Here is a 14,372-nt window from a genome sequence, read left to right on the forward strand (position 1 = left end):
CAGCTGGTTTTTTAACACAGTATGACACAGAAATGGATACACACTCATTCCCTACTCAAGTAGTGGCTCATTTACTTCAAAATGCCCATCCCTAATTGATTAATCAAGAAATTAACATGAATTTGGCGAACATCTTAAAATAAAGACCTTTCTATCCACAGTCTATGCAGTGCCTGTGTTTTTAAACCCACAGATCACAACTGAAGTGAGGAAATCCACCTTACACTCCTACTGTAGCTTGGCTTCTGAATGTCATCTATCATTTATGAGTGTTCGCTACAATGTATAAGAGAGAGAAAGAGACGGAGAAAAAGAGATAGAGAAAACTGCCTAAGGCTCCATATTACATCTTTTATGGCTTAAGTCAAGCTTAATTAGTCTTGCTTTTTCATATCACAGCCTGATAATCTGTGTCACTGGCCATTTGTTCACTGTGACACACAAGCCGATGGCATAGCTCAACATTATGGGTAAGTGAGTGCCAGCTCTGTACTGATTTACTTAAAGAGAGTAAAAGGGAATAGAAAGTTTGCTGATCTACAGATTTAGCAAGCGAATCAGAATTTAAAGTGTATATTCTGATTACTGCATATCCGGCACAGCCACATTTGTGCAAAAATAGTTCTGTAGTGTCAGTTTAATGCCCCACTAACTGCATGGTTGGGATTGGTTTAAATATGTATGGCACACTTTTTGGCTACAGAATTTGGCTACAGTTATATTAAATTATATATAATGATATACATAATTATATTGAATATAACATTCAAAGGAGTATATTTTTTTTAATTTAAAAATAAAACCAAGCAATACATAAATTCCATTGTAATAATAATGAATTGTATTTAGAATGCATTTATTTGTCATATATACATATACACATGTACAGTACAACAAAACTCTTTCTTCGCATATCCCAGCTGGGGTCAGAGCACAGGGTCAGCCATTGTACAGCACCCCTGGAGCAGACAGGGTTAAGGGCCTTGCTCAAGGACCCAACAGACGCTGCTAGGCAGAGCCGGGATTCGAACTCTCAATATTTCATATAGCCCAAAGCCCTACCCACTAGGCTACCACTGTCCCCTGTATTCTATATTTTAAATGTACAGAAATAGAATAAAAGCAAAGACACAACCACATGCAAGTCAACAGATTCTTTCAAAGCCTTTAGCCACAGAGAGCATTGTATAGCTTAAAGCCCTTTTCATGTGAAAGACGTCAATAGCGACTAGGTTTCTTTTAGACACATACTGCTTTAACCATGCCTACTCAATAAAACACTGCCACTGTGTCCACTAACACCAACTAAATCACACATTTACGTCTACTTAATCTTCTCACAGTGTTTTGGAACCCAGTACAGTGTCAAGAAGGTGAGAAAAATCCACTTAGCTCATATATATCCACATCTATCTGAATATCCAGTCCACACAAACCTTACAGTGAAACAGGTTTTGCTTTGCTTCCAACACACACTGGAAATTGTTGTCTTGCAACATGCAACAGAGTATTACAATTAAACAAAGACACACTACCTGTCAGTCTTGAGTTCACGTAGGGTGGAGAGATGCTTTCGTGCGATGCCTGGTCCCGACCGGCCATGTGAGTGTATTGTGAACCATCCACATAAACCTGAAGGAAAACAAACCACAAAGGTAAGAAAAGAAACTGATTCATTTTTTGTTCAACAAACAGTAACAAGTATAAATAAGTTCATTGTAAATACCTGGTTCTTACATTATATCTCCAAAAAGGTTCTGTTAAATATCACCCCAGTGTGGATAGTAATTAATGGAAAAGCAGCATTACTAGGATTTTTGCCCATGTTTACAAAATAGTTTTACATTATTTGCAAGCTTTGGACAAAAGCCCATCTTGTGTTAGCAGTTGTGGCCTGAACTACCTACTGAACTACTAACTGTTTCTGTCAAATAGAACAAATTTTTAATCTTATATACATTAATAATAGTTGACTGAATAATCTTAATAAGAATTAAGATTCAAAGGGGCAATTCATTCCGTAAACGGAAGTGTTCCTTTTCCTCGGTGCTTCATGGTCTTAATGGAAAGGCAGATTATAAAAACTTGACATGATCACAATGGGAATGGTGTCACGCGCTGGAATGAAATAAGAGCACGTCGATCTGCATTTGTTCTGGAGAACTATTAAAAGGTGTTATAGATGAGTGATTAGAATCGACGACAAGTTTTGCAAATAGCCCGATTACAATCTCACCTCGTTGGCTATTTTAAAAAGCAGTCAAGCCTACTTGCTCCTAAAGTTTTGATCAGCCAATATCAGAAGCAATAAACATAACCTAAACATTATCCCAATACTGTTGGCCAGATTTGTTTTTCCTGTTTAATAGCTATCAACCAACTAATTCTAACTAATTCTAAGTCAAACCTAGAACTTCCCTCGAAATACAGAAAAAGTGCAAAAGTTTTAAAAAAGGCCGAGGGTAATGAGGTTATTCCACAGGGCACATTAGTGTTGCAATTCTACATTTGCATCTGCAAAAAGTGCTTGGGTAGGCATGTCCTTCACCTCACATCTCTAATTTCTGCTGATGGTAGACCTGCTTTTATTCACAAATGACCTTTTCAGTGTGACCTCTGAACTAAGCAGACGAACCAGTCAACACTATCAAAGTCTTAAGAAGCAAATAGGTTGTAATGGACAAATTATTACTAAAATAACAGGTGATTACTATATTTTTCACATTATTATTTATGTCTAACTATCTAAAAATGTTTGGCATATGCTTTGCTGCTTTAGAGCCTGGACATATTTACACTTGTTCTACTAGTTTTATATCAGATTTGATCATGTTTCGGAGGAGTTGAACCATGTAATGTTACAACTGAGCAACAATTTAGTAATTCAGAAAGGGACAAATACTTTTGAAAGGCAATGTATATACAATTGCACCATATATGATACACACAGATTAGTTATAAATAATAAGGTGGATAGTCCTAGACAACAACAAACAAACAATCCACAGACAGACACTCAAAAACATATGTACATGGTTTGTACATGTACATGTACATGCAGAAATGAGATTAGACAGAACAAAATTGAATAGACTGACAAATGAGACAGAATTAGATAAACTTACATTTTAGATTTATGCAACCAGACAGATACATAAAAGCAGACACTGATAGATATACATTTGATAGATGGATGCAAGCAATCATGCTGATGTAGGTGGAAAGTCAGACAGATAAAAGCAGACCGATAAATACACATAAAATCACTTGCATAAAATTACACAAAAAAACATGTTGCATGGCATTACAGATAGGTTTGAAGTTTTTGCAATTATTCTTTTTTCTGTGACTGAATTACTGGAACATCAATTTCTCTGTCCAAAACGAAGCCTCTTGCTTTTTCTTTGGCCATGTAATCAGCAGGAGCATCAAAATCAATGGAGTTTTAACTGTGTTTTTACTGCTTCAAATGCATGGCATTAAAAACTATTTTCATTTTAGGAGTCCTTGGACACCATCTTTTCATCCACCCAAATGTCCTCTCAGAATAAAGAGTTTTGGTTTTCTTTCACACCATATGGACAACTGATGCATGTATTTTATTCTTGGGTGTAGTTAAACTAGCCCGACTTATATTGGCACAAAGAAGTTAATCATAATCATTCACAATTAAGTTGGAAGGCAATGCTGCAAGGCTAAATGACATTAAAACATTTTACACTAACTACATTGCTGTATGTATTTTGTCTCAGCAAGTTTTGCCATATTTTTAGAAAATCTAGAATCAACAAAACATAAATGGGAAAGATAGAGCATATGTGTTCCCATCATCCAGTCACAGAATAAGAACTTCAACTGTACAGGTATGCAGACAGATATGATGCAAACAGATATATATTTGCAGACAGATAGGATGCAGACAGAAGAAGAAGGTAAACAGATGGACATAGCTGTTTGAATGTAAACAGATAGAAAGTAGTAGCTGTATGCAGACTATTGTAGACGGATGCAGACAGACAGATGTTGACAGGCAGACTGGTAAACAATTGCACAGACAGACAGTCAGACAAACAATTAAAATATGGCTGGATGGAAGGATGAGTGGACGGATGAATGGATGGATGGATGGACCAGATAGACAGACAGATCCATACCTTTGTGATACGGCTGCCGTTTCCCCAGGACACTGAGCTCGCTCTGTCTTCCACAGCTGCATTAAAAAAGAGAAAGAAAATCCCTTAATTGTGATTCCATTTCAATATTTACCTAGTTTACTTACAAATTATGCTGCTGTTACAATCTAAAACTACATGAACAGTGGGAATGTTAAACAGTAACTTTTTGTCAAATAACTCTGTGGGAAAAAAGCATTTTGTTTGAAGTTGTGCTTTCTACACACACTGTCAGTGATGATCTATGGAATCCCAGTCCTAGTCCCAGCTAGGCAAAGTCAGTAGTTTCCCTGATTTTTATTAAAATTCTCTTTTACAAAGTGATATACACACTTGACTTTTTTGCCAAACGCTTATGAAATGTATAGGTCCAGGGGCCCTGGGTTTAAATATTGCCTCTAGTCACTGGCTGTAATAAGTTTCTTATGTTCTTCCCATGTCAGTACGCGTTTCCTCAGAGTTTTTGGTTTTCTTCATCAACTTCAAAACATGCAGAAGGTTGTTCTAAATTACTCCAAATGAGTGATTTAGGGTAAGAGTAATAAATTGCCCCTGAATATGATTAGATGAGTGAATTATGTGCTTGCCCTGTGCACTGTGTTTCCAGATGGTGCTGAACCCACCGTGACCCTTACCAGGATGAAGCAGTTAGTAAAAATTTTAAAATGCCCAACACAAACAGCTTGGGAAACCTTAGAGAAGTAAAACCACCTTCCGCATGTTCGTGGTAGGTGGAAGGAAACATGAGGAAAACCATGCTGACTGACAATATATTTAAAAGTCAGTCTGTCTGTGTGTGTATTTGTGATTGTGTGTGTTATTAGCAGGTGTTAAAATGCATTATTTTATTTTATTTAAGTATTCAACTGAATCTGTAGAAACTCGGAATTGTTTCATTTAGTTTCTATATTTATTTGATGAACAATGAGCATCAATACAAACAGCACACAGCATTGTTAGCCTGGGGTGCTAAACTCTCTATAGCTTTGTCTGAGCTTAGTCTCTACATCTTTAAAAACTCTTTACATCTTTAAACAGTCTATAAATCACTCTTTACAACTGAACTGTGGACAAGGAAACTGCGAATATTGTCTTTAGCTTCTGTAAACCAGTGGCAAAAAGCCAACAAACATGCAAAAACCACATAACTGAGAAAAGTTATGACCATCACACACTATTCAAATCCAAGCAGTTAACTCAGTTAAAACATTTTCGTACAAGCAGGCCAAGTAAGAATAAATCCAATAAATCTGCAACACTGCCCAGCTGAATGTTGAATTTGGCACAGTTAGTGCTCTAAAAACACACAAAAATAATCCAATAGAAACCATTACTCAGGCTTCCGAGAATGTTTTGCCAAATAAATACTGAAATCAAAGAGAGAAAAATAGATAAGTATCATGAACCTTTATAAGACGAATATACAATAGCAAAACAAGAATTTAGTACAACTTACAAAAGTTAAAAATTAGAAGGGCAATAAACACTGCCACAATGTTGACATAATAGAGAAAACACACAGGAAGGGAGAGAGAGCGAGCGAGCATGCAAGTGCAACATTATTACGTTTGATACGTTTCATCTATTACTGTGCTGAATTAAAAGTGTTGTTGGAAAACCTGTTAAAGCCGACTCTCCCTCTCTCTTTCTCTCCCTCTCCCTGTCTCTGTCTTTCTTTCTGTGTGTGTGTGTGTGTGTGTGTGTGTAAGCCTGTATGTCTGTAGCCTCTGTCAGGAGATAATAAAGTTACAGTGACAGACGAGCGCATGTCTCTCGTGCAGATGAAATTAAAGCAGGTCAACATGAAACAGAGATGTATTAATGCACTTATCTCCTTCGTCACACAGAAACAGACACCCATTATTTATATTCCACTCGTCTTTTAGAGAACAATCCTTCTCTTTTCCCTCTTCCTCTTTCTCAAAACAACAGAGATAAATACAAAAAAAGAAAAAGAGAAAACAGTGTAATAATAGTATAGCGTATCAAAGCATATTAAAACACAAGTAAAACAAGTATATCAAAAATATTTTCTCTTAAAGAAGTAAGAGCAAATATGTTGGGTGGGAATTTTTCTCTGAGAGAGTAAGATCACAGAAAGAAAAAAAAAACAAATAAAAGAAAAAAGAATGAAATTAAAGAAAGTAAAAAGAGAAAAAGTACAGATAAAAGAAAGAGGAAAAAATGGGTAAGAGGCAGCAGGAGGGAGGAATTAAGGGAAAAAATAATAGAATAAAGATTACCTAAATACATTGAAATTGTACAGAAAATAAGTAAGAAAAGAAGGAAAGGAAGGAAAATAAGAAAAAGTAAAAGGTAGGTACTGTAGTTGAGTGAGTTTGGATGGGAGGAAGCAAGTAGAAAAGGAAGGAAATAGGAAGGAAGGATGGAATGCAGGAAAAAAGGAAGCAGTTTAGTTAAAAAGCATGTATACACTGAGCTGTACAAATTTAAACCAAACCCCCTTTCAGTTGCAAATAATGTCACTTCGCATTATAGCATCTTTTACATTTAAAGCATACCAACTTTTTACTCTTCTTCTCTTCCTCATCTTGCTCTAACTATTTGTGTATGCTATGGCTTTTTATTAAGCTCATCTAATCTACATTTTAAATCACACACACACACACACACACACTGTCCAGTCAGACAGCTATGTGTTAGCCGTTACCCGAATAATTATTTTATGAACTCATGAGATTGATACATATTTTGGATTTATTTAAAATGACAATTCAATAAATTATTTATTTAATAGAATTAATATAGCAGAGATATTATTAAATTCAGTGGTGTTAGCACCACAAGGGGACACTGGTTGCATGAAAAGCGTGTACCTTGGACAGGGTGCCAAACCATTGCAGGACATTACACAAATACAGAAATTCTCCTTATAGTCAATGACCAGTGGCAAAGATCAAAGGCAGGTCCTTAGAATCCATGTTGCTATGTGGGCACCCACTCTGCCAGCTTTAAAACTGTGACGTCTGTGAGATATAATACAATATGTGCACAAAGTTTCCAGCTGTAGTAAATCATAATTACTAACCCAAAAATAGGACAGCATGAAGTAAAATAAAATTATATGTGTGTATATTTTTACCCATCATTTTTTAAAATACACGGTAAACATATGAAAGAGGCATGACATTTTCCTGCTTACAGGACATACACACCTACCACCTCACTGATCACGTTCCCCTTTTAAACACCAAACCCAGAGCTCAAATCAATCACTAATTAGCCTTCAAGCACTTCACACTAATCAGGACCAACACCCACACACTCACACGCTCTTCTACTCCTTTCTTTCTCTTTCACCAAAATGCAGAAAGGATAAAAAGCCAGTAAGCTACACCTGGATCTGAAGTGAATAGCTCAGGAAAAGTAAATAGTTGAGCAAACTGATTTCTTTTTCAGAGATGTTGTCAGCAGTTGGCATCAGTGAAAAGGTGAGATGCTCTCTGTGACTTTTCCATAAGAGACTCAACATTATGCAGATGAGTCCAAAGGGGAAGGTGTTGCATATTCCGCACTTCATTAGCATGCTCTCTTTGCATTGTAAATAACTGCAGCATGTGATTCACCTCCCAAACACTCAAATATGTGTATGACTTTATGAGTATCAGAATTGCCTGGATCATCATGGTAACGTAGCACCAGCTGTTCTTATGTTCTTACTTAAGTATGAACCATTTTCACTTTCCGCTAGCTTCCTTGTAAGTAATCCTCTGAATATATTTCAATGCAAAAATGTATTCACACAGATTCACAGATTTATAAATGTATTGTATATAGCATATATACATTTGCATGTACCAAGAGCTTGTTTAAATGTTACAAATTGCTTATTACAATTACAATTACAATTATTATTATTACAAATAATACATATTTAATGAGTGGGCTGTAACATCAAACAGACTAACAAAACAATTTGACTTAACAGTTAAACAGGTAAAAAAAATAATACAATGTTTGTAGTTATGCCAAAAGTGTTTGATCAGTTAAGACATTTTCAAGAAATATTAGAAACCATCTACATGACTTGGTTAATTTACACAAGCCAACAAAGGCTGGCAGAACAGTAACAGCATTTTCCAAGTTTGAACTAAAGATATAATTTAATTTACCTAAAATGCTACTAAACGAGCAACTGTTCACCCTATCAACCAGATACCAAGAATTTTGTCCCTGACAATAACATAGCAACCTAGGATTAAAAGCCACTGTATATCAACATACTTGTATTAAGCAACAAATTGAGCCTGCATACCCCTATGTGAAAGCACTTTAGAGTTAAAATTGAGGCTAGTACAGTTGCCTGAAAAATACCTGTTTAGTTTTTTTAGTTTAATTTTAGTCTTTCTGAAATGCATCTGTAAAGTAATGTGTAAGGGATAGGGGATATTAGTACCCCCTTCTTCAGGTGTGCTGATGTTGCATAAGTTCAAAAAGAGGTACGCCTTGTCCCTGGTCAAGAAGGGTAACAAAATGTTTAACAGGTACCTAGGTGCAGTATGTATACCTTGGCAATGAAAACACTGTATTACAAACTAAAAAACATACTATTCCATACAATACAGTGTAGTAGAAGGGGCATTTGGGTGTCTCAGAGAAAGCATATGCTACAGCCCTGCCAGGCTGTAAATTGTGTTATACTGAATGGGAATTGGTAATACCAAAACATTTACATATACAGTGTATCACAAAAGTGAGTACACCCCTCACATTTCTGCAGATATTTAAGTATATCTTTTCATGGGACAACACTGACAAAATGACACTTTGACACAATGAAAAGTAGTCTGTGTGCAGCTTATATAACAGTGTAAATTTATTCTTCCCTCAAAATAACTCAATATACAGCCATTAATGTCTAAACCACCGGCAACAAAAGTGAGTACACCCCTTAGTGAAAGTTCCTGAAGTGTCAATATTTTGTGTGGCCACCATTATTTCCCAGAACTTCCTTAACTCTCCTGGGCATGGAGTTTACCGGAGCTTCACAGGTTGCCACTGGAATGCTTTTCCACTCCTCCATGACGACATCACGGAGCTGGCGGATATTCGAGACTTTGCGCTCCTCCACCTTCCGCTTGAGGATGCCCCAAAGATGTTCTATTGGGTTTAGGTCTGGAGACATGCTTGGCCAGTCCATCACCTTTACCCTCAGCCTCTTCAATAAAGCAGTGGTCGTGTTAGAGGTGTGTTTGGGGTCATTATCATGCTGGAACACTGCCCTGCGACCCAGTTTCCAGAGGGAGGGGATCATGCTCTGCTTCAGTATTTCACAGTGCATATTGGAGTTCATGTGTCCCTCAATGAAATGTAACTCCCCAACACCTGCTGCACTCATGCAGCCCCAGACCATGGCATTCCCACCACCATGCTTGACTGTAGGCATGACACACTTATCTTTGTACTCCTCACCTGATTGCCGCCACACATGCTTGAGACCATCTGAACCAAACAAATTAATCTTGGTCTCATCAGACCATAGGACATGGTTCCAGTAATCCATGTCCTTTGTTGACATGTCTTCAGCAAACTGTTTGCGGGCTTTCTTGTGTAGAGACTTCAGAAGAGGCTTCCTTCTGGGGTGACAGCCATGCAGACCAATTTGATGTAGTGTGCGGCGTATGGTCTGAGCACTGACAGGCTGACCCCCTACCTTTTCAATCTCTGCAGCAATGCTGACAGCACTCCTGCGCCTATCTTTCAAAGACAGCAGTTGGATGTGACGCTGAGCACGTGCACTCAGCTTCTTTGGACGACCAATGCGAGGTCTGTTCTGAGTGGACCCTGCTCTTTTAAAATGCTGGATGATCTTGGCCACTGTGCTGCAGCTCAGTTTCAGGGTGTTGGCAATCTTCTTGTAGCCTTGGCCATCTTCATGTAGCGCAACAATTCGTCTTTTAAGATCCTTAGAGAGTTCTTTGCCATGAGGTGCCATGTTGGAACTTTCAGTGACCAGTATGAGAGAGTGTGAGAGCTGTACTACTAAATTGAACACACCTGCTCCCTATGCACACCTGAGACCTAGTAACACTAACAAATCACATGACATTTTGGAGGGAAAATGACAAGCAGTGCTCAATTTGGACATTTAGGGGTGTAGTCTCTTAGGGGTGTACTCACTTTTGTTGCCGGTGGTTTAGACATTAATGGCTGTATATTGAGTTATTTTGAGGGAAGAATAAATTTACACTGTTATATAAGCTGCACACAGAGTACTTTTCATTGTGTCAAAGTGTCATTTTGTCAGTGTTGTCCCATGAAAAGATATACTTAAATATCTGCAGAAATGTGAGGGGTGTACTCACTTTTGTGATACACTGTATATATATATATATATATATATACATACATGAACAAGTGTGCATAGTTCAGTTTACATTGGATTCCCCCTAAAACAGTATTCAGTTTCCTCATGACCAGCTTGTGTGCAGAAAAGCATTTTTGTATTTAGTCTGCATTGTCATTGTATTGCATCACTTAGAAGGTGGTGCAATTCAGTTTTTATACAAATATGTATGTTCTCTGTCACCATTATGCACACGTATTCCTGTGGGGGACATTTTTTGTGCACCCACCTAATCAACAGGTGTTTTACAGTGCAATGCATACCTCGACGTATAGTTCAGTCTCTAAGCTAATGAACAAATGTAATCCCAGAACAGAAAGGCTGGGAATAAATTAACACACACCCAAGCCTGCAAATGTCTTAACCTTGAATCCCCCATACTGGTGCAGTCAGACCTGCCTGAATGATGGAGAGCAGACGAGAAGGGGATGTGGAGGTGGGGGCACCAGACACCAAAGGGAAAAGAAAGTTAGGCTGTACCAACAAGCTAAATGAAAGCACCTGGTGTTTGTTCTCTCGCTCCTTTACTCCCTTTTTTAGTTTTTTTGTTACCCTTGTTTTAATTCAGTAAGCTTATACAGCATTACCACACAGTTACGAAACTACGATTATATGAAAATATAAGAAAAACCTTCCATTTAGACAGAGGAGTTTAATGTTTGACAGACTTCTAACTCGCTGTCTGCACCTCAAGCACAGAAACATTAAAGAAACTATGAAAAAACATAAAATAATTACTTAATTAAAATGAACTACTGTATATAATTATAACGTAATATAATGTAATTACATAACAGCTCTATTATATAGTAATAATAGTAATAACATTATAATTACTGGATGAAGCCCTGTAATGGATTACCGTCCTGTTTAAGGTGTTCCTGTCTTACACCTGTTCAATTTATTGCATTTAATTGTAGCTCTGCCTGGTCTTTTTTAATATTGTCAGTTTTCTATAGTAAGGCTCTGTTTACATTTATGGCATTTAGCAGAATCCTTATTCAAAGAAACGTACAACTGATGCAGAACATGATCTGAGCAACTGAGGGTTAAGGGCCTTGCTCAAGTGCCCAACACTGACAGCTTTCCCACAATTTTAGCCACCAATTTTACCAGTTTTCTATCTCCCTTTTGAATTTAACCAATATGCTGGTCGGGGGCATCTGCACAGAGATGGATAAATAATGTAGAGCAGTTTGTTTCAATACAAGACAGATCTGGACTGCAGGCAGGCTCAGTCTTGCTGCTTGTAGTGTGTGCAGAATGAGACCTGGCATTGTCTTGCAGAAATAACCATGGACTTTCCAAAAAAAACATGTCGCATTTATGGCAGCTTGGATCTCTCTAAAATACCAAAAGACACAACGTCTGTTTTACACAAAAACAAGAAACGTGGACTCATCTGACCATAGCACATGTTTTCATTGTCTTTCGGTCCATCTGAGATGAGCCTAGGCCTAGAGAATTTGGAACATTTCTGCATAGAACTGATGTATGGTTTTCTCTTTGTGTAACTGAGTTTTAAGGTACATTTTCCCGATGCAGTGGCGGACTGTCTTTAGTGACAATGGTTGTCCAAAGAATCCATGTGGCTATATTTATCACAGTAGCATGACGGTTTCTCATGCAATGCCATCTGAGGGCTTAAAGGTCATAAACATTTAGTGGTTTCCAATAGTGGCTTCCATGCTTGCCATACACAACAAAACCAGCAAATGATAAAACACCTCAATTAATTGCAATCTTGCATTAAGGAATGTTCTTTTTAACTGAATAACGAATCTCACAAACTTTTGTAGATTCTTCTGAAAATGGGGTTTGTATTATTAATAACAAACATACAGAGAGTCACACATACAATCACACACACACACACACACACACACACACACACACACACACACACACATCCACTGGTGCTCACCTTGCTATAAATAAGTGCAGCTGGGCTGGGCAGGAGGACTAAACTGACTGCTGACCTGTTTCACAGACACAGGTGCTTCATCTTACAAAGAGCACTGTGGCACTGGAATGCCAACACACCCATAAGAAAAACAGAAAGCAGGGAAAGACAGAAAGAGAGGGAGCGAAAGACCCCGACTCTACCCCTACTGAATGGGGTTTCTCATGCTACTGCTCTCGCTCTGTTTCAAACTTCCTCTGTCTGAAAGCCCTGAGGGAAAAGGAGACTAACCAGCTCACATTAAACACACTGAAATACACTTACAGAAGTCTGGAGTACTAGAACCAGTACTGCAGATTACTAGAGCTTTAATGCTTATTATAATTAGTGTAGCTTCAGGTGTTGGATGTCTTTTTAGATAATTTACTAATGTATATATTGCTTGTTTTGTTTTGTCACTTCACATTTACACTCGTTAAAAAAAGAGGACTAGTATGTGCTGATCTTATGGATGCAGGATCCACCAGTGAACCATCTTTCATACCTTTCTTAACTTATTTAACCAGTCACATATAAGCTTTTTAAAGAACAACCCATAATGTACCCGGCACATTTGACATGAAAAGTTTTAGACTACTATGTAACATAAAGTTGCTTAAAAACTGGTTTAAAACCAGAAGTTTTAGTTAAATGTTCATTGAAGTGAGCACTTTAAAGTAAGTTGCAATGGAGCCAGCTACTTGATCCACCAGTGAGCTACAACTCAAGCACCCAACAGGGACCCAAAACAGGGAACCCAGAAATAAAGCAGTAGTCCATTAAAAATAGTCTCAAAAATGGCTGTCACAACTCAGACACTACTCACATCCAGTACAATTAACATTTTTTTAAATTTCAGTTTGGGAATTATTATTTATTATGTGTTAAAATGGGTGAATTCAACAACAATAACCTACATTATATGTCCAAAAGTATGTTGTAATAAACAACTGATAACTGAAATTGTGAAATGGTTAATGATGCCATTATTTAGCACCAATAAACTATTGTGTTGGGCTGCACACATTTTAAAACTGCTTATACTTAGTGTTTCAAGGTGGCCCCGACCCACAACAAACCAGATAAGGAAATAACTACTGCTAATTAATTTTAATTAACAAATATAAATGATTTTTGCTCAGCATTGTTGTAAATAAAAACTCAACTGTGATTCAATGAACAATATCTAGCATAAAATACACACATTTTTTAGTAGGGAACTAGTGACTAAAATTGTACTTTACTTGTTAGTAACATCAGACATGATGATTACCTTAATTTAGATTAAAATAAGATTTTTTGGCAATTATTTGAATAATTGTTTTAACTGAACTAAATAAGATCTCTTTTCACTGTACATTATTCCACAAACACTCATGACAGAAGAACAGTTCACATCGAGGTTGGCAAAAATAAAAGCAAATCTGATGCATGCAGACAACAAAAAACAGACTGTTGAGTATGAGCCTCAACTTAAATAGTTTGAGCCCCTGTGAATGTTTTTGGAAGTGACTGTATGCGAGTACCTGAGTTTTCCATGTAGCATGAAAAATTATTGGCCCCATAAAAACCCCACAGTCCAAATGGAAGAAAGTGCTACACAAAGTTCAGCACAAAGTCACATGTATACGTAACACACACACCCGTAGAACATTTGTTTTCCTAATTCACACACACACCCACACTAACGCATGTTGGCTAAAGCCAGGCTGTAATGTTAGTACCTGCCAGCTTTAAGGCACTTGCTAGCTTTCCATCGTTTTCAGTGATCTCTCAGAGTTAAGTGGACAGGTATTAAAGTGGACAGGTAATAAGGTAGACAGGTAAAATGCTACACCTGGCAAAGGTTTCCTCTGCAGTGCCAACCTGCCTGGCACACCAGGTGTTTGGC

At 37.5% G+C, this 14,372-nt stretch overlaps 1 protein-coding gene across 10 annotated transcripts in view; it reads right to left on the reverse strand.

The window, feature by feature from the left end:
• Positions 1 to 14,372, reverse strand: part of LOC134330959 (transcription factor 4-like) — a 171,355-nt gene that overhangs the window by 121,658 nt on the left and 35,325 nt on the right. For 9 of the 10 annotated variants that reach the window (XM_063012270.1, XM_063012274.1, XM_063012267.1 and 6 more), the window contains exons 5-6: positions 4,155 to 4,210; positions 1,536 to 1,632 (exon numbers count right to left, since the gene is read on the reverse strand). In XM_063012270.1, coding sequence (XP_062868340.1) covers positions 1,536 to 1,632; positions 4,155 to 4,210 — 153 coding nt within the window. Of the gene's footprint in view, positions 1 to 1,535; positions 1,633 to 4,154; positions 4,211 to 5,791; positions 5,827 to 14,372 lie in introns of those variants that run through there. The other variant, XM_063012278.1, reaches the window with a different exon arrangement.

This window comes from Trichomycterus rosablanca, chromosome 16 (genome assembly GCF_030014385.1).
Source record: "Trichomycterus rosablanca isolate fTriRos1 chromosome 16, fTriRos1.hap1, whole genome shotgun sequence".
Taxonomy (NCBI): Eukaryota; Metazoa; Chordata; class Actinopteri; order Siluriformes; family Trichomycteridae; genus Trichomycterus; species Trichomycterus rosablanca.